The sequence below is a fragment of the Lathamus discolor genome, chromosome 2 (assembly GCF_037157495.1).
Source record: "Lathamus discolor isolate bLatDis1 chromosome 2, bLatDis1.hap1, whole genome shotgun sequence".
NCBI classification, from domain to species: domain Eukaryota; kingdom Metazoa; phylum Chordata; class Aves; order Psittaciformes; family Psittacidae; genus Lathamus; species Lathamus discolor.
The window spans coordinates 827355-852175 of record NC_088885.1 but is presented as its reverse complement, the minus strand read 5'-3'; the positions used below and the strand labels follow the sequence as shown (position 1 = coordinate 852175).

The 24821-nt window shown below is 44.8% G+C and overlaps 2 protein-coding genes across 2 annotated transcripts in view; one reads left to right on the top strand and one right to left on the bottom strand.

Moving 5' to 3' along the window:
* The window catches only part of AOAH (acyloxyacyl hydrolase), an 87622-nt gene extending 72740 nt beyond the window's left edge, over positions 1–14882 (top strand). The window contains exons 20-25 of the mRNA XM_065665364.1: positions 2522–2694; positions 4232–4290; positions 4370–4429; positions 5915–6011; positions 8940–9016; positions 14669–14882. Of these exons, the coding sequence (XP_065521436.1) occupies positions 2522–2694; positions 4232–4290; positions 4370–4429; positions 5915–6011; positions 8940–9016; positions 14669–14797 (595 nt within the window). The 3' untranslated portion in view covers positions 14798–14882. The remainder of the gene's footprint in view (positions 1–2521; positions 2695–4231; positions 4291–4369; positions 4430–5914; positions 6012–8939; positions 9017–14668) is intronic.
* A 2626-nt stretch (positions 14883–17508) lies between these two features.
* ANLN (anillin, actin binding protein) overlaps positions 17509–24821 on the bottom strand; it is a 28065-nt gene continuing 20752 nt past the window's right edge. The window contains exons 22-25 of the mRNA XM_065665363.1: positions 23133–23219; positions 21211–21318; positions 19028–19200; positions 17509–18907 (exon numbers count right to left, since the gene is read on the bottom strand). Of these exons, the coding sequence (XP_065521435.1) occupies positions 18784–18907; positions 19028–19200; positions 21211–21318; positions 23133–23219 (492 nt within the window). The 3' untranslated portion in view covers positions 17509–18783. The remainder of the gene's footprint in view (positions 18908–19027; positions 19201–21210; positions 21319–23132; positions 23220–24821) is intronic.

Sequence of the window (24821 nt, the reverse complement as noted above, 5' to 3'; positions counted from 1 at the left end):
CCTTCCCTTCCCTTCCCTTCCCTTCCCTTCCCTTCCCTTCCCTTCCCTTCCCTTCCTTCCCTTCCCTTCCCTTCCCTTCCCTTCCCTTCCCTTCCCTTCCCTTCCCTTCCCTTCCCTTCCCTTCCCTTCCCTTCCCTTCCCTTCCCTTCCCTTCCCTTCCCTTCCCTTCCCTTCCCTTCCCTTCCCTTCCCTTCCCTTCCCTTCCTTCCCTTCCCTTCCCTTCCCTTCCCTTCCTTCCCTTCCCTTCCCTTCCCTTCCCTTCCCTTCCTTCCCTTCCCTTCCCTTCCCTTCCCTTCCCTTCCCTTCCCTTCCCTTCCCTTCCCTTCCCTTCCCTTCCCTTCCCTTCCCTTCCCTTCCCTTCCCTTCCCTTCCCTTCCCTTCCCTTCCTTCCCTTCCCTTCCCTTCCTTCCCTTCCCTTCCCTTCCCTTCCCTTCCCTTCCTTCCCTTCCCTTCCCTTCCCTTCCCTTCCCTTCCCTTCCCTTCCCTTCCCTTCCCTTCCCTTCCCTTCCCTTCCTTCCCTTCCCTTCCCTTCCCTTCCCTTCCCTTCCCTTCCCTTCCCTTCCCTTCCCTTCCCTTCCCTTCCCTTCCCTTCCCTTCCCTTCCCTTCCCTTCCCTTCCCTTCCCTTCCCTTCCCTTCCCTTCCCTTCCCTTCCCTTCCCTTCCCTTCCCTTCCCTTCCCTTTCCCTTCCCTTCCCTTCCCTTCCCTTCCCTTCCCTTCCCTTCCTTCCCTTCCCTTCCCTTCCCTTCCCTTCCCTTCCCTTCCCTTCCCTTCCCTTCCCTTCCCTTCCCTTCCCTTCCTTCCCTTCCCTTCCCTTCCCTTCCCTTCCCTTCCCTTCCCTTCCCTTCCCTTCCCTTCCCTTCCCTTCCCTTCCCTTGGACCGCTCCTCAGGCCCAGAACCTCCATAGCTCTCTGTTACCCACACTGGTCACAGCTCACTCTGAAGCTCACAGCTGCAACAAACTAGAACAATTACATACACCTGAAACCACAACAGTGCTCAAACGAAGGATGCCAACGTTCAATATTCCATGCCTTCCTCCTCCGTCACTTGTCACAGGACCGAAAGGAAATGCAAACAGATGCACTGAAACTAATGCATGACTTCAGCAGAAAATGACAACAGCCACTGCCATGTACATTCATTCTGGCTCACACTGATGTGATTCCTTACAGCAGAGGCCTTACATCACTGTAGTTTCTGAGAATCAAGTGCTGCAGCACAGACTCACATTCCCATTCTCCCTCACCTGAAATTCTCAGATGCTTCACAAGAACTCACAGCTTTCAGATAAATGTCTGGGTCCCGGGAACTAATTGAGTTTTTATTTGGTTTGCAAACGTGCCTGCGGAGGAATCCGGGATGATTGCAGGGAATGCCGTTCTCCCACATGCTGCACCATTTACTAAATGCAAAAAGGGGAAGGATAAATCTGAGCCTCAGACTCTGCCTTGAAGATGTTCCAGTCTGCCTGTGAGGCACAAAACAAGGGCATGCGGTACACATAGAGCACTAATGCAGTTCCCGTACCCTAATGAACTATTTCTGACAACTACTTTGTCTTAAATACTTCTTTCCTCTTAAATATCTTATCTCCTCCATGTCTACCCAGACCCTTCGCTGGTCTCCCACCCTCCTGCAGAGCTATAATAAGAATACATAAGTATATAGTAATATATATGTAGGTATATAGTAAGAGTATAGTACGAATACATGCAAAACAAAGTTCTCTTACATATTTCTACCAGGCATAATCAAAGGATGGAATGAATGTAAGCTACACACATGGAGGAAGAAGCCCTCCTTTCACCCATCAGCAGTCCACCCCTGCGTATGGAGCAGCAGAACCAGGGAAAGGTTCAGAGGCTAACTGACTCTTAACCAGATACAGCACCACCATGCGTTCCCTTAGGGCAGCGGATCCTTTTCCTGCTGAAACTTGAAGTGGGCCTTAGGGACAGTCCATGTCACAAAGTGCTCAGCAATAAAAAGGACAAGGGCTTAGGGATTGTAGGGGCCTTAACCATCTTTTGCTCAGGAGCTGTTATATTAGGCTACCTATGGGAGTGATTGTCTTGGCATCACTTTTTTTGCTTGCTTTCTCTCTACTATCTATTGAACAGTGTCGTCTTCTTCACTTATTGAACTGTAACATTGACTTATTTATTTATCTTAAAGCCAAAGTTTTCTTGCTTTTACTTCTCCTTTTCCTCTTCCCTCCTCTCACTCTGGAGGAGAAGAAGCAAGCAGCTCTGTGATGCTTAGCTACCAACTAGACTTAACCCACAACAGGACGCCACGCATAAAAAAGGGATACATCTATCTGTTTTCAGCAGGAAGAAGAGTTACACTGAGGAAGGTTTCTGTATCACTTCCAATTTTGGCAATAACAATGAGAGACTAAAACACATAGCATCGTTTTGATAAGGTCTTTTTTAGTTAACAGCGTGGAAGAGCAGCAAGGGAAACGGTGCTTTTGGTTACCTGACATGATGTCCTGTTGGCATCCTCCCCTTCTGCAGGAACAACGACACGCTGGCTTACATGACTACACCCAAAGAGATGCTCTCCAACGTGATGCAGGCGCTGCGATACCTAGACACCCGTCTTCCAAGCGGCAGTCACGTGATTTTAACAGGCTTGGTGGATGGGCGCTTCCTCTGGGATAACCTGCACGACAGATACCATCCCTTAGGTGAATATGAGCTGCTGTGAGGTGCCTCCTGGCTGTCCGCCTCCTGTTCTTACTTGTATTGGGGTAAAGGATTCTTTTTTGCATCTAAGCCAGTGGAAAGTTGTCATCTCAGATCTCATCAGCAGAGAGAGAGAAGCTAAATCATGTCATTGAAACAGTAGGTTATATCTTCACATGATTTTGCCAACCCCTGGTACTAGAGCATTCAGCGGACTCTGTAGCTCCTCAGTCACTGCCACTGTCTCCACAGCTTCTGTGTTATCTCCTGGGGGTTATTTCCCCCCTCAGAAGTACCTGCCTCTTTTCAGGGAGTCTGAGCTCTCCATTTCTGCTTCTGACACCTTGTTCTATTTGTCTCTATTAAGCACTACACTGCTCCCCAGGAAAACAGAACAGGGACATCTCATCCCTTTCAGGAAGCCTGTGATCAGTATTTTTAGCCACATAAACACGTTTCTTTCCTTGAGTGCCTGTTTATCACAGGGACAGTTCTGCTGGTTATCTAGGCATCAGAGCCAACAGGAAGCACTTTTTGCCACAAGCCAAATGAGTGATTAGCTATGGGGCTGGTTGGAAATACTTTAGACGGATTGATTTGCCTTGGAGGGACCCAATTAATCCTAAACAAGATGAGATCACTTCTGGCAGATCCTCCGAGGGGTTGTAAGCAGGTTTCCCCACTTGGATGCAGTCAGAAGGTCTGGCCTTCTGACGAATCCGATCTCCCTGACAGCCCATCGCAGCACCTTTGGGCCACATGGGTCTGGGACATCCCCAGTACCTGGGAGTGATATTAGACCTTTGAGCTCCCTGTATTTTGCTCCCCAGGGAGCTGATAGCAGTGCTGGGTGATGGGCATCTATGAAACAATAGGCAGGAATCACATCTCTATCAGGGCAGCACTGCAAAGCTATCCGAGGAGCCGGTTTCAGTCAGCAGAGATCACGCTTTGCATGTTTCAGCACTGCAAAACCAGTGAAGCCTGTTGGGATGATCAGTGTGCCACACACTCGAACTGAATGGCCATTCAACTGCCATCTTGGCTGTAGCTAAGGAAAAAAGGTGGAGAAAATGGGTGATTTTCTTGGCAAGCCAGGCTATTGCATAGCACAGTATCAGCTGCGTGTTTGACTCGGTGTTGGAATTTACTCACCCACACAAGCATATCCACTTCCCTCCGTGACAGCAAAATTGTTCCTCCCTGAGGCAAATGTGAGACTCAGAGTACATACAGCACCTCCAATCTTCCCTTCAGCTTCACAAGCCCTGCAGTTCTTGAGAGGATGAGAGACATGTTAATGGGCGAAATATCAGTCACGCACTCCGGGCACTGGCACAGCCTGTGATGACTAACCCTGTGTGCTAGACGGATCACCCATGACAGGCTGGAGAGGGATGTGGGAGCACCCCGGAGGCTGTGGGGACATGGGTACCTTTAGCAGGAAGGATGCATCGGTGGGTTGCAGTTGGTGCATGAGAACAGACAGACCTGCGTTTGGCCATCAGACCATGATGTTTCTCTCTCTGTGCTTTGCAGGGCAGCTGAACAGGGATATCACATACAGCCAACTGTATTCTTTCCTTGACTGCCTCCAGGTAAGGTCTTTGGCTGTCACTTAAGAGCCCCCTTTCCCCTCGACCCACTGCTTAAACCCTGCTCCTTGTGCCTGGCCAGGTGAGCCCCTGCAGGGGCTGGATGACTCCCAATGAGACCCTCAGGAATTTGACCTCAGAGGTAAGTCTCAACAAAGGCCTCTTGCACAGACGCTCCTGTGCCTGAGGATGTAAGCCTAAAATCTCAAAGGCAAGCTGTTAGCACACTTCCTTCTACCAAAGGTGGGGAGAAGATGGGGGAACATCAGTAGCCATTCTTTCAAATGCCTCTGAGGCTCTGGTGGCAGCAAGGTTAATGGATTCATGAATGTATTCCCTTTCCAACCTCTCAGCTGCCCAAATCCATTCTTAAAGCATGTGATCTCCCTGAGAAAAAGCTGAGTTTATGTTCTGTAAGGAGAAAACATACCTGATAGGAAAGAAAAGGGTTGTGGGTCATATAGCTGTGAGAATGAAAAGCCAACTGCATAGATTTTGCTGGCAGATGGAGTAGGCCCCTAGAGCAAGAGTCTTAGCCTATCTTCATTCAGGATTTGTGCTAATCTGCCTCAGACACATCTCTGTGGACTTCACCAGCAGATGGTGTGACCGAGGAGCAGCCAGGCTCAGCGCGGGAATGGGAACAGACAGAACAGAGACGTCTTAAAACTCACCCTACAAATCTGGCTGCGGAAGTGAATGTCACAGAATAGCAGACGCTTACTCCCTTACAATACAAGCTGGGTTTTAACACCAGCACCCCCTGCAACCCTGTAAAAGGCCCAATAACCAAATCTGCCATCTCTGTGTATACTTGTATTAATGTTTGCAATTCCTAAACAAAAAATACGGCCTTAATTTCACCAGGGCTTACATATGTGCTTCATTTTATGGCCTCTCTTGACTTCAGAGAGGCAATTAAGCACATCTCTAAATCTTTGCAGGATTGCAGCTTATAAATTCATACCAACAATCCAGAACATGTAACCTCTGTCCATGAACAATGCGTATGTCTGCAGGGTATGCATTAATCTTCTTTCTGAGCCCCTGTCTGAAACTAATTGTCTATGTTATTATCCAGACGGCACAGCTTAAATATTTAGGAGATCCTGATCTCTGTTACAGCTGTAGGAATCACACTGGATATATCACTCAGATGTCCAAAAGAGGTCATTTTCTCTGCTGAAAGTAAGGGCAGGATATGGTATTAGCACCCACAACACAGTAGCAGGAAGGATAATGGGAAAGGAAAGCATTTTTGCTGTAGAAGCTTCAGTTTTCTCTAAGAGCAACAAAAATGACCGGGCTGCCACTCATCAAGAGACCTCCAACACAGAAATTCAGAATGTTGATAGAGGCTTAGAGACATATGCTGTATTATCACCTCAGCTGAGGCCTCAGCGCAACCTGCAGTGATGGACTGCATGGTGAACTGCGTAGCCCAACGGCTGTTGGTGCTTATGCAAGTCTATATGATGATGAAGAATCCCATTCTACCTCCTTTCCTCCAGCTAAAAGGGCAGCATTAGCTTTCAAATTCCTGACTGCACATCAGAGACAAAAGCTGAAGCCATGCAAAGCAGCGTGAGTAGCAATGAATCATCATTAAATCACTTGATTTTTGCAGAGAGCTTTACAACTCTCCAATGTCCTGAAAGAAATAGCGAGATCTGAGAAATTTGCCAACTTTGATATTTTCTACATGGATTTCCCACTGAAGCAAAGTAAGTTGCTTTTATCTTCCTGACTTCCTCACAAAGCATTTAGTCAAGTGTTGGGCTGCTGAGATGCTCTCCTGGCTTAGCTCTGTGCTGGGAGGAGGGCAGCAGAGCCAGCCAGCCTTGGTGACCCTGCTGGCAGAGCTGGGGGTAAGGGGGGACACTTAATGCCATCTCCTGGTTGGCGTGACCACACCACCAGCCTAGGGACCATAACCTCCACACCGCTCCTCGCTGCTGGCACCCACAACCCTGCTGTGCAGCATGCTGGGTGGCAGGGAGTGTTGGTGGTGGGGCTGGAGATGGCACATCCGCAGTGGTGAAGGTGGTCTTCATGGGCTGTGGTTTACTATATCACTGAGCATGCTGCCTCCTCTGGGATGAGCAGTGCCTCAGGCCTTCTTTCCTATGCTTCCTTAAGCACCTGTATGCTACTGTTACATATGACTTGGAGAGCTTACAGAACTCATCCTTTTGTGCTCTTAAGTGACATTAGGTAAGCTCATTACCTAAATCGCTTCCTTCTGCACTGACACTTAAAGAAAACCCACAAAAGAACCAGAAACCTTTTATGAAATGGATAGTGTCCTTGTGGGGCTGGGGACAGACGCTTGTCCCTGGATCCCTCTCAGCTCCATTTCCCTTGCAAGATGTGCGTGGCTCCATCTTGAGGCATCACTCAGCACCAGCCCAGCTCCACTGCAAGGAGAAACACGCTCGCTCTTCCTGTTTGAAAACTGAATCAGAATGAGGTGAGGGATTGAGTTCATATTCACACAGAGAGGTAGTTCTGTGTCAGGTTCAATACCGCAGCACAGTGTTTCAGGATGTCCTAGCCTCTTTGCAGCTTTCGCCACAGCTACTTAATATTTACAAAGTCATTAGGGTTTGGATCTAACTACCTGCTGGGTAGGCAAATTGCTTTAATAAGTTAAATGACTAACTTTAGGTAATTTATTTGCTTTCACATAAAGAAACATCTTAATATAATTTGCTGTTCTTGATTACCTCGTGTTAAATGAAAGAGGTAAACAACATTTCACACGCACATACAAACATCAGCGCCAAAAGACACTTTGCAAAGTTGCCTGAAGCCCTGGAGCCAATGATTGGAGCTTGCCATAAGGAAAGCTGTCACTTCATGAGTGCTCCAAAGGCAGCTGAAGCTGCTGACCTACTTTTCTGGCCTCTTTCTGAAGCAAGGCAAATCCTCCCTTAAACTCTCCTGACATCAAATATTTAGCAGTGGTTGCACACTGTGATGAGTACATTGATTTCAGGCTGGCCCAGGCATATATATATATGTATGTACATATATAGCAGCTGCCAGCTTTCTTGGAGTAAAATTTGGGTATACTAGTATTGGTTCTATATTTAGATGGGCAGTCAAGCTCAGGTGTTGTGTGGTGCTGAGGCGCTGGCACAGGGTGCCCAGAGAAGCTGTGGCTGCCCCATCCCTGGCAGTGCTCAAGGCCAGGTTGGACACAGGGGCTTGGAGCGAGCTGCTCCAGTGGAAGGGGTCCCTGCCCGTGGCAAGGGATTGGAACTGGATGACCTTTAAGGTCCTGTCCAAGCCAACTATTCCATGATTCTGTGTTGTGTTGACTTTGGATGAAGAACTTAGTGGGTCCTTTAACAAGTAGAGCAATAAATAGGTTATGCGGTGGTTGTTTCAGCTTTTTCCCAGTGTGGATGGGAGCAAGCTCTAGTCTAGCCAAGGCAATAGGCACTTTTAAGACAAACTCATGGCATAGTTTGTGGGTATTTGTTCAACTGCTCTAGGATGTTTGCAGGTCAATTATAACGGTCTAAATTGACCTATCTTGATATAAGCCTTACTTCTCTTACTCACTCCTCTGCTGTTTCTGATGCTGGAACAGTCATCCCTCTGCAAAGCAAAACAACATATAGCCTTGTACTTGTATCATATATAAGGAATTAGGCAAGCTCATTCTGTGCATCTATATGTGCACTCCGTGGTGTAATCTAAGGTGAACCTCCTGTGCCCAATGTACAATTTGAAACAAAGCTCCAAGCCCTGTGTCTTGAAACAGGTTACTCTGGCTGACTATCTCAACTAAGTTTCTATAGGCAAAGTGGGAATATCACCCTTCTGTGAATTCAGAGTTAGTATGGGGACCCAAACATCACTTTTTGACAGGGTCCATCAAACAGCAGTGAGTCTATCTATCTCAAAAGTGTGGTGCTTGAACAGAGAACATTTTCCTCCTGACAGGATGCCCCCATAATGCTATTAAGAATTCTTAACCTGTCATTATAAATGAAATCATTGGGTTTACAGTCTGTTAATGTCATATCCACTAGTCCTATGCTTAATCACTCCACAGCCCTTTTGAAGGGAGAAAGACTGGCTCTGGGGCTTACAGCACAGCATCATTTGCATTGACTGTCATGCTTCTGTAATTCAAAAGGTTATTTTGTTGGAGCTGAAAAAGGCTGCTCAGAAGTAACTGAAAATGACAGCCTATTCCTGCAGACATCAGCCCATGTGAATACTGTGCTGCCATCTCTGTCTCTGAAAAGCACTGTTTTCTTTATCTCCCTAGGTTTTTTTGCACTGCCAAAGATGCAACTGAAATGGGAAATGCAAAAGTATTAAATCAGTGTTAAATAATTTACAGCTTTACTTGCTACAGCATCCATCTTGCTAGGGAGGGAAAGTGAATTGGTTTACAATCATTTATGTTCAAAGCATTTCCTTGCATAAATATGGCAGAGGAAAAAACCAAACAATAATGGCTTAAATACTGCCCCGAGCAGAGGGGATTGCACAAGGTATGGCTCTGACAGCTCTATAGGAGTTCCCATAATCTGCATGCAGAGCTCTCTGTGCTTTGAGGGAAGGGATACATCTCTGGGCAGGCGCCTGCGTGCTCATCAGTGGTAACCCCTCTGTGCTTGCACTGTTTGCAGCAGCTGAGAAGTGGCGCAGGATGGGAGGTGAGCTCTGGCAACTGATTGAACCAGTTGATGGCTTCCACCCCAGCCAGGTAAAAACCCACCCCTGGAGATGGGTGGGAGCAGGGGGGAATGGGCAGCACATCGCAGGGACCGGATTTGGGGCATTCTCCTCCTGTTCTCTGCTCTGGAGAGACCCCCCCACTGCAGTCCTGATCCAGCTCTCGGGCAGCAGCACAAGAGGGATGTGGAGCTGTTGGAGCGAGGGCAGAGGAGGCCACGGAGATGCTGCGAGGGCTGGAGCAGCTCTGCTCTGGAGCCAGGCTGAGGGAGCTGGGCTGGGGCAGCCTGGACAAGAGAAGGCTCCTGAAGGGGAGACCTGAGAGCAGCTCCAGTGCCTAAAGGGGCTGCAGGGAACCTGGAGAGGGGCTTGGGACAAGGGCCTGTAGGGACAGGCCAAGGGGAATGGCTTGAACCTGCCCGAGGGGAGACTGAGCTGAGCTCTTAGGCAGAAGCTGTTCCCTGTGAGGGTGCTGAGGCGCTGGCACAGGGTGCCCAGAGAAGCTGTGGCTGCCCCATCCCTGGCAGTGCTCAAGGCCAGGTTGGACACAGGGGCTTGGAGCAAGCTGCTCCAGTGGAAGGGGTACCCTGCGTGTGGCAGGGGTTGGAACTGGAGGAGCTTTAAGGTCCCTTCCAACCCAAACCAGGCTGGGATTCTATGATATTCAACTTCAAACTCTTATTTTCTGAACTCTGTCAGAGGCATACAGACAGCATGTTCTGCCATCAGCTACAAACAAAACCGACAAGTTTTCTATACACTAGCTTCAGATTTGGAACACTTAGAGCAAAGCAGCAGCCAGTCTTCCCCATACTGCTCTGAATAAAACTTTGCACAAGCTGAAGCCCTGTGTAGCAGCAGTGGCTCTCACCACCAGCAGCAGCTGCTCTCCATCCCGTTTACTTAGCAATGGCTCCAGAAGTACCTTGCTACCTGCCACTGAGGGAAATGCGCCCTCCAAGCAGCCAGCTCCACTCCCAACATCGCTGCCCAAGGACACAGGTCCGGGTGGCAGCTGGGAGGAGGAGGAGGAGGTGTTTTTGTGGTACATGGTACCAGCTCTATGCCCTGGCACGGGGACTTTGGAGAAAGCTCTTCCACCCCATTACAACCAAGCCATGCAAGTGAAACCCACCATGCTGCCCAGCCCCTGGCAGTGCTGCTTGCCTTGAGCTTCCCCTGCCCAAAAGCACAGGGTGAATTCATGGACTGGTGTTATGATGTGAGCCAACACCCCATATCTGTTGACACCCACACCCCCATCACCAAATAACCTGATGGGATGCTGTCTTGCACACTGGGAAGGAGCAGTCCGTGGCGAAGCACTTTAATGGGCATGCACTGCAAACACTGATGGATTGCAACATTCCGGCAGCTTCCCCTTTGGATCTGCTGTCAGTTAAGCCAGGGAGGACCTGCAGGGAAAGCTCAAAGCAAAAGATGTGCTTTAGTTGCTATCTTTTAGACCCGTGCTGATTGGCTGGAGCAGCACAGTGGCTTGCTTAGCCTTGCTAAGCCCAAAGTGGCTCCTGTTTGAAGAGGGGCTGCTTCATAACAGAAATTCCTACCTGGCTACCATACAGTACCAGGAGATAGATGCATGGAGGTGTGAGCTCGCAGCCTGGGGAGGTGGAGAAAGCCTGTCTGGAGTTCTCTGCTGCAGGCCTTTTGCAAGGAAGCAATTAGAGAAAACTTGGCAAATGAAACAGTGAAAGAGTGAGAACAGTGATGAAATGAACCCCATTCCCAACCCTGCCATCTGTGCAATACCAGGAGTCAGGAGTGAAGAAGAAAAGGTCTCTGTTTCACATCTATCTCTTACCTTGAGGCTGGCCTGAGGCTTTTTGTGACCCACATCAACAGGCTGCTGTGGAAGCCAAGCTCAATGGATCACAGCGTTTCACCCAGGCTCTTGCCCACATCCCTCATACCCCCACAGCTGCAAGGAGGCACGTAGAGCTGAAGGCAGTGAGTATTTATTAGAAAGGGATCCTGCCTCAGCCAAAAGCAAATGACAGAAGGGCACTGAAGGACCCTGCACAACTACACACAGCCCCCCAAGTGCCGCGCTGCAAGGTGAGGCCAAGCGCTGCCATATTTCACTCCCCTTGGACCTGGCATCCTGCAGCGGTTCTCATCTCCCCTTCCTGCTGTTAGGATGACGTTAATGCTTTTATAGGTACCTTTTCCTTTACAGCCAAGGTGCCAGCTGTAGATATGCCTCGGTCCAAGTGAGTTACTGCCCTCCCGGGATTTATTAATTAGCCTTATCCAAACATCCGCTGCTTTAAATCCGTTTTTCTTTCCCTGCTAGTATACCCAAGCCTGTTATCAACACACCACTATCTGGACAGAGACATAGCACTCAGCTCTGAAGGAGTGGCTCTCTCAATAAAGAGAGGGGGAAGTGAGAGCAGAGGGTGATATTTAAGAGTACACTTGAGAGAGATGATAGACAACTCACTCCTCAGACTAGTTTCAAAGTTATGCTTTCTGCCAAAGTGAATGCCTCTGGCCAGGTAGAGCTTTCATACCATATATATGCCTTGTGGGAGAGGATTGATGCTGTGCAGCTTGTCAAGTGAAGGGGGGGGCACTTACTTCAATCTCTGCAGCTATTCTCGTGCCTCAGGTACAGCTTGACAAATAAATACAACCGATAAGACCCAGCCTGGGTGTTTCTACTGAATTTCCTCCCTGAAGATCTCAAAGCACTTCACAGATATTCTCCGGTGGTTGCACCGAGCAGCAGCACTCCAAGGAAAGCATTAACATTTTAGCTCTTGTCAGATGTGGGGAGACTTTGGAGTCTGGGACACAAGAACCACAGTGCCAAGGGTGAGCTGGAAGTGTACCGTCGTCCTGGGCAGGATAAGCCAGTGGCTGATGTGTCCCCTGGATTTCACCTGCCACTTACTTGCTGTCCCTGTAATTAAACCACACTAATCTGCTGGTATAACCATGGCAGAAGCATATGTCAGCAGGTATATCTGGTAGTCAGTTCCACCATGCAGAAGGGATGTGGGAAGGAACTGAACCTTTCTGCCTGAGGCTCCTCATTGCAAGGAGAAAGGAAAGAAGATGAGACAGACAGACAGACAGACAGACAGACAGACAGAAAGACAGAAAGACAGAAAGGAAAAGGGAGGAAGGGAGGAAAGGATAGATAAATAAAGAAAGAATCCTTTGTTTAGCCTGGCCCAGAACCACTCTCCCTCACTGCAAATGTAATGGAGAGGAAGGGGGGGTTACTGCATGTTTTTATTAAGTTGCAAACAAAACACTCATTCCTGGCACAACTGCATTCCCCTTCAGTGTCAAAACTAAAATAGGGCTCCATGAGGTGCTTTTCCACAACACCCAGCTCAGGTGCAGGAAATTCACGCCATTTACTTTTGGCACCTAAAAGCAAAGTGCATCACTCAGTCCTCCTCAGTCCCCTCTAGAGCTCCCTTTGAGACACTACTTCCCAAAGTCCAGCTCAGTTGTCCTTGGAAGAACTCTGACTTTCCCTTCCCATTGACTACAGAAGGAGCCCAGGGATTTGTTTTTTTGTTTTTTTTGTTTTTTTTTTTTTTTTTACAGCATCTCTTCCTTACTACAATATTTCACTGCGAATCCTTGTGAATGCCAGATGGCCTCAAGGACATCGCTTCTCTCTAGAACAGGTTTGGATGACAGGGCCATGTGTTTCAACAGCATCCTGCAGAAACAGCTTCATTTCTTGCTTCTATGAAGTTAACAGGGAGAACACAAAAACCCTGAGCATCACAAACTGGAACCTGAGACGCCTGTAAGATCCTTAACGATTACATATAGGCAGGAAAGCACAGCTTGGGCGTGATTAGCTTCTCCCTTTGCTTTGCTGAGAAGCACTCCTATCACCAGCTGGGTGCAGCAGAAAACAGATAGCCAGAAGCTGCTGAAATAACTCAGCCACCTCCCAGTGGCAGTCACCCAGAGTTCAGAGAGGAATGGGTAATATTGCATTTTAAAAGAATCACTTCATCTTCACCAAAAATTAATTGCAAACCCCACATGAGTTATAGCAGCTCTCAGAGCACAGCAGCTTTGGAATTTAAAGGCAAGCTGTAAGGGAAGTGATTTCCAGAATCATGAATTCTTCTCTGCGCCACATTACTCATCCAGAGTGAATAACCAAAATCACCAGGACCGCATGAAATGATGTCCAAGCAGGACCTACAGAATTTAGGGCAGTCTAAGCCTTCAAGTGCAGTCAGCAGGACTGTGAACACTGTAGGCCACACCTCCAGTGATGCCTTTGCAGAGGCTGCACTGTGCACGGACAGCAGGGTTTATAAACAAGCGAAACATCCAACCCACCCAGCTACAAAACATATGGAGGCTTAGGGACTTGTGAAAGATGCTTGGAGACTACCATGCCAGAATGGACCCCTCTGACAGAGATGGGTCTCAGCCCTCTGGCAGCCATAGGGTGTCCTAGAATAACCGTGATCAGGAGAAAACACCCTATTGCACAACCTCCTCTATCCCTCTGCTCTGCCAGTTCCTTCAGGAGCTTACCGAGACCCCAAGTGATCAGATCCTGAGCTTCCACCCCACACATGTATACAGGAGCTCTGAATAGAACAAAGTCACAGAATCACAGAATCACAGAATCCCAAGGGTTGGAAGGGACCTAAAAAGATCATCTAGTCCAACCCCCCTGCAAGAGCAGGGTAACCTACAGTACATCATTGTCTCCCTGCCCATCGGTACAGTTTCTTTCAAAGCACAGGACTTATAAAGAAGCATTTAAAATTCCCCAAAGACTGCAGCCTGCTCCCAAACTCCAAACAACAGTGTTGATTCCATAAAGCCACCTCCACCCTCAAAACAAAGGCAGGCTTGGCTAGCCCTATTTAAGCCTCATGATTACAATCAATGCTAGAGTGAGTTTTAGGGTTGAAAATAAAATTACCGTATAAGCAAAACGTAATTGTGGGTCAGAAGCTAAAACAAAAATGCATTAGCAGGGTGTGAAAACTTGGTTCAAGGAGAAGCAAGCTGTTGTCTCATCCCCTTTCTGCTACATCCCCTGATGGTTTTCACCCTGCCAATATAGCACATACAATTTCTCTTTGGTGAGTAACTTCTAGGGCAAAACAAAGCTCTAAAAGACAGCCAGCAAGAGGCACAAACTTAGGGCATCAGAGCTGGGTAGTTTTAATCTAGATATAATTGGGCCTCTTTCTCCTCAGCACTTACGGTTTCTTTACAGGATAATATTTGCTAGAAGTATCAGAGGCATTTAGAAGCATGAATTCCTTTGGGCTTTCAAGGGTTTTACACTTTATGTTCAAGTGATGCTTTAAAATAGTCAAAATGCCTGGGACTAGAAAACGCAATAAAATCAGAGTCTAGGGCTTTGAATATACATTTATGGACCCGACATCATAGGCAGCTAGAAGCAGCTGGGGACTATCAACCAAACAACTGGTCAGGGAGGTGCAGATAATTAGTCCTCACCTTATTTTGACTGTTCAGAAAGATTTCCTCCAGGTCAAGCAGCTGGCATGGGGCATCTTCTTTGATTAGAGGTTATGGTCCATCACACTGCTGTACATGGGAGTCATCTTTACGGTGGGGTCTCCTAAATGCTGCCAAGAAAGAACTGCATTGTAGATGCACAAGAAGTTGACAGTATGTGTGCTGTTTGCAGGCTGCTGCAGCCCTCGGCACAAGCATCACCTGGCAGAAGGCACTGCAGGAGTGGCCTCAGGTGCTTGGAAAGGAGAATCCATTCAACGACCAGATAGAAGCTATATTCAAAGATCAAGGTGGACACTGACTTCAAACGCCCGGAGCTCCGACTTGGTTTATGGTGATGCTTCCCAGTGCATGCCACGGAACCAGATTATTAAAGACACACACACAAAAAGGGAGAGGGCAAGTTGTCAGAGCCAGTAGCAGTGGACATAACAGCGCTCTTTTCAGTCAGTATCTCACCTGCACAAGTAGGCTATGCTATGCAAAAATAAAAGTCAAAGCCAGCTAGACCACTTGTACTGGTTTTCAAATCCATATGGGATTTTAATTCCATACATAGCAAACTTCTAACCCTACCTCCTTTTTTCCCCCTGCAGAACTCCTAGGCATTCGATTTGTGCTGTTTCAACAGTTAATCTGATCCCAAAAGGAAGCGGTGGGGAGGAAAACCCCCAACTCATTATACTGCTCTAAATTGTATGGAATTGCCCTGAGTGTCACTACATTATTTAGCTGCTATTTGCTTATTAAAATGTGCCAGGAATAACAAGGTGCTGGAATTTGGATTTGCCTGGCATCATTAGTACACGCTGAGCACAAGTTCTCTTCCCCCTGCCCCCAGCATTAAAAAGACAGCAACCTGACAACCCTTTGTGTCTTTAAAACAGGTTGCCTTTTCAACCTTTAATAAATCTTTGCTCTTTTTCTTCCTATCAAGTCTGGTGTACCCAGTCCTATAGCTTTTTCAGGTATGACCCAGGGAATCACTGAAGACACCGGCCAGCCCTTACCTGACACAAGGAAATTAGAGGCAGCTGTCCCCTGCTCACAACCTTAGTGGTGATGAAGGGATCAGACAGCACAGAACGGCAGCACAGTCAACACCGCAGCTTTGAAGGTAGAAATTCCTTTGGGACAACTGCTAACATTTAAGTAAATATTCATGTCACCTGCTTTAGGAAACCAATAGGGATTATATTCCTTAATTGAATGATACTTCCTAATAAGGCCCAAAATTCAGTGAAGGCATTTAAATGTTAGCAAAACACCCACTCTCCCAAGAAACTGTTCTAGCTCCACAGAGGCATGCCTGAGGAAGGCTAGTTAGCATTAGAAGGAAAAGGAAACCTACCTGCTTTCCATACAAAGTCTCTCCACAGTTTGCTGCACACAGGCCAGGTAGAACACCTCTAAGTATCTTTTATTACCTGTTCAGGCTTCCTGTCTTCCAATAAAAACAAGTGGGTAGAAGGAACAAGTGCATCCACATGGTTTTACTATAGACCAACTACAGCACAAGCAACAATTAGAGAATATCAGATAATTGCCTCGACGCCAAAATACAGAAGCATAGCAATTAAAAGGGGGAAGGGAACAGTATGTGTTCAGAAGCCCAATTTTCAAGCAATCTCATTGCAAATTATTGTGTTTCATTTGAGGTTGGGATTTAATAACACCAATTAGGAGTTTTACAAGCTAGTAAGACTGAAATTTCCTTAGCTAAAATAAGCTTCATTGCCCAGAGCAAAGCATTTTCCATTTATAGACTTATTAGTGAACATCTTGAATTTGCGAACAATAGGGAAAAAAGCTCTCTTGTAAAATTAGAACAGCATCTTCTCAAAGATGACCTGAAACCCAAAATAAAGCTCTTGGATCTGCCCAGTGTAATTGCTCTGTGCTTGGCAAAGGGCGTCTTAGGGACATTACAAAACAACAGGCTTGCCACTGGCCAAAGGAACACAGAACACTGCATGTCCTCACACCTTGGAGGCAAGCTTTGCAGGAGCTCGGTTTACCAATGCAGTAACTATGCACAAATAAAGATTAATTTTGGGCATATTAAGCCATCAGCTTTTACAACCACTCCATCTCTCTAGTGCTTAAAGGGGCGTACAAGAAACCTGGAGAGGGGCTTGGGACAAGGGCCTGTAGGGACAGGCCAAGGGGAATGGCTTGAACCTGCCCAAGAGGAGACTGAGCTGAGCTCTTAGGCAGAAGTTCTTCCCTGTGAGGGTGCTGAGGTGCTGGCACAGGGTGCCCAGAGAAGCTGTGGCTGCCCCATCCCTGGCAGTGTGAGTCTATGATTCTATTTCAAAGAAAATAGAATTCAGCTGCAAAAACAGGCTGAATTTCTGCACCACCACCACCAATCGCATCCCAGTACCACTCTAAAAATAAAGTCCTATATTTAAAGAAATGCTTCCAAAAAAGCTTATTACTATAAAAAGCAGTATCAAGCTATGAATCCTGGTCTATGCCATTAGTTTTAAATGGCTCCTGGTGCTTAGACTGGTTGAAGTCAAACAAGGTTTCATGAAATTCAAACACTGGAGCAGTACAGATTTGTAGAAGGAATGGTATATAAGGGCCTTTCAGTTAGAGCAGGTGAATAGGTGAGGGATTATGCCACTGGCTGGTTCCAATGCGCTGCAAATAGGAGGGCTAGTTTATGCCATTCTGCTCATAAACTTTTCCCAGACTGAAAGCTTGGTTTGAAATCACACCCTAAAAAAGTATTTTTGAGATATTGAGCATCTATAGGCACCTGAAGCTATTTGACTTCATGGAGTATGGTGGCTTTGAAGCCTCCACATGGAAATTTAAGTGGACAGTCTGCCCTGTATCCACTGTCCATTGCTACTCCCAAGGCATCACATTTCCTTCCCCAATCAAGTAGTATTCTGAGTTTCACATTCTGAATGGGAGAATCCTTTGTTAAACATTGTTTGGAGCCCAGCTTTTCTTCTTCAGCCTACAAACTGGTATCTCAAATGCACAGAAGACACGAACCAAGGAAAAAGTGTCTTCTTTATTTTAAATGACTAAAATAAATCTCAATACAGAGGTTGGAAATATTTAAAGACATCAGAAAAAGACAACTAGATGTAAAAGAAATAACAGGATGAAATGGCAGGATGAAAACAGTATAAGCTAATAGAATTTAGTGTTTCAAGTGTGAATACATGACAGCAATAGCAATTATAAGTATTCCACTATTGCATCTGCAATTAATGAGCTGGTATTTCACCAAGCCCAGCAAAAAGCTGTGAAAATTGTAAGTTTTAACTGAGAAGTTTTGTTACTTTATGGATGGCTCTGAAGTACTGCTGTTATCTGCATTTATGGACATGTCTACGAGGGGGGAGAAGAGCCATACTTCCAGCCAGCGGAGCATTAGTTGGTACATAGCAGCTTTGTAGTGTCTTATATTAAGAGAAAGCACTTTTACAACCTGCTCCTGGTTCTCAAATGGAGAACTCTAACTTGTAAAAAGCGTAAGTCCCAGGAAATACTGACATATACAACCCTAATATTATTTTTCTCTCTTTTTTTAATATAGCAGTCCTAACAAAAATAATCAAGACATTTCATCTCTATCAAAGTGCAATATAATGCATACATAATTCCACACCTGTAAACCACATAGTGTACATGCCACGCACTTATCCATACCAGTTGGTATGAGAAATGGCAAAAGAAGTATGAATATATTGTGCATTTGTTTCGTTCTGGCTGCGAGGACACTGCGCAAGCAAGAAATACCTATAATGCACATTGTAGAATATAACTTCTATGCCTGATCAATACAAAAAACAACCTGACAAACCCTCCAATAGTAAATGTTCTTCAGCATCATCCTTGTTAGGAAACTCTGAGCTATCGTTTCTTTCAGGGAGCATAGTTATCTAGGAAGCTTGTTTTTTCACTAGCCTGCCCCCCTTCCTCCCCTGGAGTGTGATTCCTGCAATAGTTGTTTAAAGAAAAGAATATACTTGGCTAAAAAAGACTTCCAGAAAAAAAAACAAAGGAATTATCCAGCACATTTAGCAAACAGCTAATTACTTCCATCATACTCAAAAGCTAGGAAGTAAAAAAAGCTTTAAAATTCTTAAAAGTGAAATAAAAATACTGCATAATATACTCCTGTATAATGTTAAATACTCTCTGAAATTTAAAGCATAAGTGACCCAAAGACTTCCCACATTTCCATTTAAGTTCCTTTTTTTTTTTTGTAGTTCATGCAGGTTTTGCATACATATTTTCTTTGCATTTCCCTTCCAGAGTTTAAAACTTTCCAATTGGTTTATAGCAGGCATCAGGCTGCCACATGCGAAGGTCAACAAGGACTTGGTTGAGCTTTTGCATCCAAATATTACGCTCTTCTTTAGTATCAGCAGACAACCAGTTCCTAAAAGGCAAAGAACCCAAAGGATTAGGTATGCCTTTCTTTGCCTCTACTTAGTTCTTCCAAAAAATGTCAAGATGATCATCCATGGAACACTAAATAGCATTTTATCTATCTACTCACTTTGTAACACAGAGGGTGTCTCTGCACTGGCTGACAAGAGTCTCTCTGTCATCTTCCCTCTGAGGCCGGACAGTTATTAGTTCAAAAGTGTTGGGACGGGCACAGAACTCCCTGTTGGCAGGTTCAATCTGATGATTTGTGCAGTTAGCCAAGTTTATCCGGCCCAAAGGATGCTGAAAGTAAAGTTCATCAGTCAAGAATTCTGCAGTCAAGAGTAATTCTGACTAATACAAGCTTTGAACAATTTTTGCCATATTAAGTGACACCCCCCAAATCAATGACTCCATACAAACAGAGGGATTCCCCTTCTGGTGTTTAAGAGACATAGCAGAAGCAAGATAATTGACAATGGAACATTCCTTACTCAGCCACATACCATATAGCTAACAAATCCATCCCTTACCAAAGGCTCTAGAAAGATGTATCTGCTCTTTTCTTTATTCTTTAAAGAAGCTCTAACTCTCCAATTCAAGACAATTTCATAATAAAATCCAAACTGATAGAATAAACCTTGTCAGAGCCTATAGAAAACAAGCACTTTAGGGATGCTTGCATCATTCTTGTCAAAGCCTATAAGCACACAGATTCATCTTCAAACATGCAATAAGGAAGGCACCTTAAGTGCCAAATCTGGTTGTTTTAGCTCCCTCTATAATCAAAGCTAGACCCCTCCAAAGGGAGAGTCCAGTTTCAAGCCCTTTCTTTCTGCTGACTATAGACAGAGGCTCAGCTGATGCCTAAAGTTAGTTACAGACCTTGGCTCCTATTCCTCACACCTACAGAATACCTCATCAGGGAAACATCATAAGCTGCTCTTGGCTTGGAGAAAAGCTTCCTATTTATTGGGCATGTTCCCAATATTATTCCATAGATAAGGAGAATACCCAAGTTACAGGAAAAAGGGTAGCTCCATTTCAAGGAGCATTACAGAGCAGGTTGGTGATATATACATATATACACACACACATACAGCCATGGGAAATATATTAACAAAAATATTTCACAATTTAAAGCAATCATTGCCCACTACTGATATTTCTGAGGTACATCTATCTCTGCATGCTAGAATAGTAGGGGTGAGGGAAGCATTTAATAAGGATAGTTTAATATTGCTGTGAATGATAGCATATCAATAGAAGCAGCTGACCCTTTCTCAGAGTAATAGTGAAACAAGTCTAGAAGACTTTCAAGAGAACTGGAAAACAAACCAAAACTGCTTTCTTGCAGACAGTGGTAGAATGGGAACCTTTTTCTTGCTTAACTCAATATTTTTGCCTATCTTCTATTATAGTAGGCAAAGATTTTTCCCTCTCTCCTGGCAGGAAAATAAAGCACATTGATATACTTGGCTATGTCAACTATCAGCATATGGTCTTCCTCTGTTAGCAGTGAAGAAACTAAACTCAGGCATCTGGATTGGCATAGAAGACCCAAAAGGACCAGAGTTTGCAACAGAGTTTGGGAAAGAGAGTGTTCTGCCAACAAACAAGCAAGCGTTTAGTGGTAAATTACTTAAGTGAGTCAGAAAAGCCCTCTTGAAATCAGTTTGTGAAAGGGCCTGGAAATATTTCAGCACACACTGTAAGAACAGGCTAAGGAGACAAGGTTCACCTCATGACAGATGAGCCTCTGATTTGCCTCATTAGCCAGACAATAACTTAGGTTTCCATGAGAACCATTTAAAAAGTACCAGTTTCAGCTATAATGTGGAGCTGCAAAAAAAAGACTGCAAATAAGATAGTTCATAATGACAGCTATGCTTCTGCAATACAGAAGGATTGCCCACTCTAGTTCTTTACTATATTAAGCGTTAGAGTCATTATTTTGTTTAAAACTTAAGGCAATTAGATACAGTCTGCTTATGAAGCTAGACAAGTCTGATTAATTTCAATTAGTCATTTAAGAAGCACAGTGGAAAGCCTTAAGACTAAAGAGGAAATTAAATATGGATCTTCCTCTACTTTTTCCCTTTGTGACTAGATAAAGCAGTACATTTCTAAGTTTGCCCTGACTGAGGTCAGATTTACGAAGGTCCCTCCATGCCCCAAGGAAACATTATAAGCTTGAATCTCACACTTTGAATGTACTTCTTTGTTTTAAGCCTGAACTGCCATTAAAAAGGACCAGCTAGTTGTGTAAGGTACTAAAGAACTTGGGACTTGAGCTTTAGAAAACAGCATTACCTTTCGTTTTTCATCATCTGGGTATGTCCAGTAAGATATACAGTTTCCAGACAGCACACACCAGCGCCTATGCCATGCTCCAAATCCACTAACATCTTCAAACATAGTCTTAAAAAAAAAACAAAACAAAACAATTAAAACCAATGAGGTATCATTATACCTTGACTGTACTCATGTATTTTTACTACCAGGTAGTTCTGCAAGTACAACCCTTCACAGGAGGAAACATAAGTGCAGGAAAAAAATATATACACTGGGAGAGACTTCTGTTAGTACAGCATATTTATTTTCCAGATAGCATAGCAAAGAAGCTTACGCTATCATTCTCAAGTTTACAGACTTTCACTCAAGATGCAACTATTGCTGCTCTTTCAAAGCACCAGGTTTTCATATTGACAGTGGTTCATTCTGTTATTTTAAGATAATGGAGGGTTACTTATAGCAGATACAGGATGAACAGTTCACAAACCATGATTAGTATAACACAATTTGTTATGATAAGTTTTCTAGTACCTAAAGGGGCCTACAAAAAAGCTGGAGAGGGACTTTTACAAAGGCCTATAGGGACAGGACAAGGGGAATGGCTTTAAACTGACAGAGGGCAAGCTGAAATTAGACATTAGGAAGAAGTTCTTCCCTGTGAGGGTGCCGAGGTGCTGGCACACAGCCCAGCTGTGGCTGCCCCATCCCCGGCAGTGTTCAAGGCCGAGCTGGACACAGGGGCTTGGAGCAAGCTGCTCTAGTGGAAGGTGTTCCTGCTCATGGCAGGGAGTTGGGACTGGATGAGCTTTAAGTTCCCTTTCAACCCTAACCACTTAAATACCCAAGTCACCTTTGACTTACTATTCAGGATTACAAAATGTTTAGCTGTTCAACAGGACAATCAGCAGTCCAATCAGATTAAAAGAAATTAGAAATTGCTTTCTAAATGCTTGTGTTGGTAATCATTTTACTGGATGCAGGATTATGCCAATTTCAAGCCCCGTTTCTTTAATACTGAAATGGAAAGCTTAGTATATGACTTCTATTCCTGATCTCTCTGGAACGCACACAGAATTCCCCACACGGCCCGGATCTATGTGTTGTGTTTTTCGCTTTTCACAATTCAGATTCTCATTTTTATTGTGTAGGGAGTTTCCAAACCCTTACTCTGGAAAAACCTGAACATGTATGTACAATATTATTCAGGTTCTACATATTGTACAGTAAACAACGACTTTGTTAAATAGTACACAAAACCAAGGGATAGCAAATACCATAAGCACACGAAATGTTTTCATCTAATGAAATCTGTTCAACCTGAATTAAGAGTAAGGAGACAGAAAGAACTGCTTGAAAAGAGTGTTAAGGAATTCTAAACCCACCAAAATAAGGGTGTTAATGTTTTGCTGCAGTATTTTCACAGCACATTTACTGCCATCTCCTGGACACGATCTCAACAGCTCCATCTATTAGGCCCAACTATCAGCTGCACTTTACAACTCCAGTTTTACAGAGAGAACTGCTCAAGATGTTTCTCCAAAAAATACTGTTGCTTCCAAAGTCTGTGCACACGTGGTGTGTGCGTGCATGCGTGTGTGCGTGTGTAACACAGTCTCCCTAGAAAGGGAGAATTTGGTTTTACTTCTGGCAGAAGTTAGGATCTCATTTCACATCACAGATTATAGCAAGAGAAGGTTAACTGAAGTTCATAATAATAAATGAACTGTGTTTACAAGAATGAGAAAAATGTACCTTTAATTCAGGCATGTTTAGAAGATAAACTAGGAAAGGCTTGAGGTCTGGTTCAGAGAGAGGCAGGGAAAAATTGAGCTAGTTTTAAGCTTTACAACCACTACAAATACATGTGTGAAGTTAAAGAAGTAACTACATTTAATAGGACTTGTAATTTCCATGGAAGCAATTTGAAGTAAGTATCTTACCAAAAACCCTTTCTCTTCCACAGAGGAGTCCACTTGGCATTTTAACTTCAGATATATATGACCTTCCAAAGGAGACAAAAAGGGAACCTGCAAAAAGTAAAGCAATTAGTCATTTAATTTGGACACCTCTCAATTCTACCAGTTGAAGCAAGACACCTGCACCAGGATGTTAGCACAGTCTTGTTCTTAGGATCTTTAGTCAGAAAGAAGTGGTCAGTCTACAGAAAGACAGTAATAATCACTTTCTGTTTCAAGTTTATTCAGAAGCTTTTCAAGATTTGTTTGCTTATTAGTTTGCTCAGGACATATGCACAAACATGCTCTGGCTATAAAAACAAGCACTCCAAGCATGGTTAAAAAACAGCACACAGCACCAGTCCACACCCTGCAAGCTTCTGCCTCAGTTTGACATTAAGCTGTTTAGAAAATATCATAGTGGGCTTAAACAGGATTGGTACTTTGATGCCATGAGCATTTTTGGCAGATACTGATGTAGTAGTGCCTACTCAGAGAAATATTTGTATGAGACCTTTAACGGGAAAAAGTAACGAGAGTAGTTCTCAACTGGCACTCAACGTGTTGAAGACCAGCTTAACCAGTGTACCAGCGGGCGGTTAAATGGTTATGTGATACTGAAGAGTTCTGAAGAGGAACATTCAATGAAGCCTGCCTATTGACTTCCTCAATCCCTCCACACATGTTGATCAAGTGGAATTAAGTTTTGCTAGTAGTTCAGATGAACAAGAGTAACCCTAGCAGCTAAAAGTGTACATCTGTAGGACTCGGTGAGCCCTGTAATAGATTTTACAGTTAGAAACTGATCACCTTGGAGTTGTAGGCATACTGCAGCATCCTCCCAGACATGACACACATGCACAAAAGCAGGGGAGGAAATCATTATTATGCATTAGATCTACTCCACTAGACAGCATGCACGGCTCGCTCATGTACTTGGCCCTACCGTATAGCATGGCAAAATTGTGAGCACCAGGTAGGAGTTCACATGACCATTTAAGAAGCAAAACCACAAAAATGCTTCCACATCATAATAAGTTGCACGAGTCCTGGATTTTTATCAGCAAAGAATTTATAGCACTGAATGCTATACTGGAGAACACAGAGTTGTATCCTACTAAACCACAGTAAAATATAGTGCTGAATAAGGACCTCAAGTTTGTCCAATTTCCCACTTCAAGTTTATTGGTTTTGCATTCCTTTCTAGTGTAGGTCAGATCAGATGGATCTACTTTGTAGATTAAGGCATTCACCAGTGAAGAGCTGTGTGACAGTAAAACAAAAAGGCTGTGCAACAAATGGAACGGGATCAGTTATTCAGAGCCTGCAACACCGCTGCTAAAGCGGGTCTCAAAATACCCTCCAGTACAAGTAATGAGAAATTATTACATCCTAGTTAGCAACATATCCCTTTCAAAGGCAAGTGGAGTGGAGATGGTAGAAATAGTTGCAATGAGTTAAACCAACATTTAGACCAGCAATTATTTTTCCCTTGTCTTGTATCAGCAGAGTAGCTCATTTTTTGTCCCGTGCAGTTCATCAGAAGTTGGCTCGAATTTCCTGACTAGCAATTTTTAAGAGACATGGATTTGTTTTGAAACAAGAACCACCCCCCCACAGTGATCTAGGGAGACATATGATAGGTAAGGAAAAACCCTAGGTAGCCTGAATCAC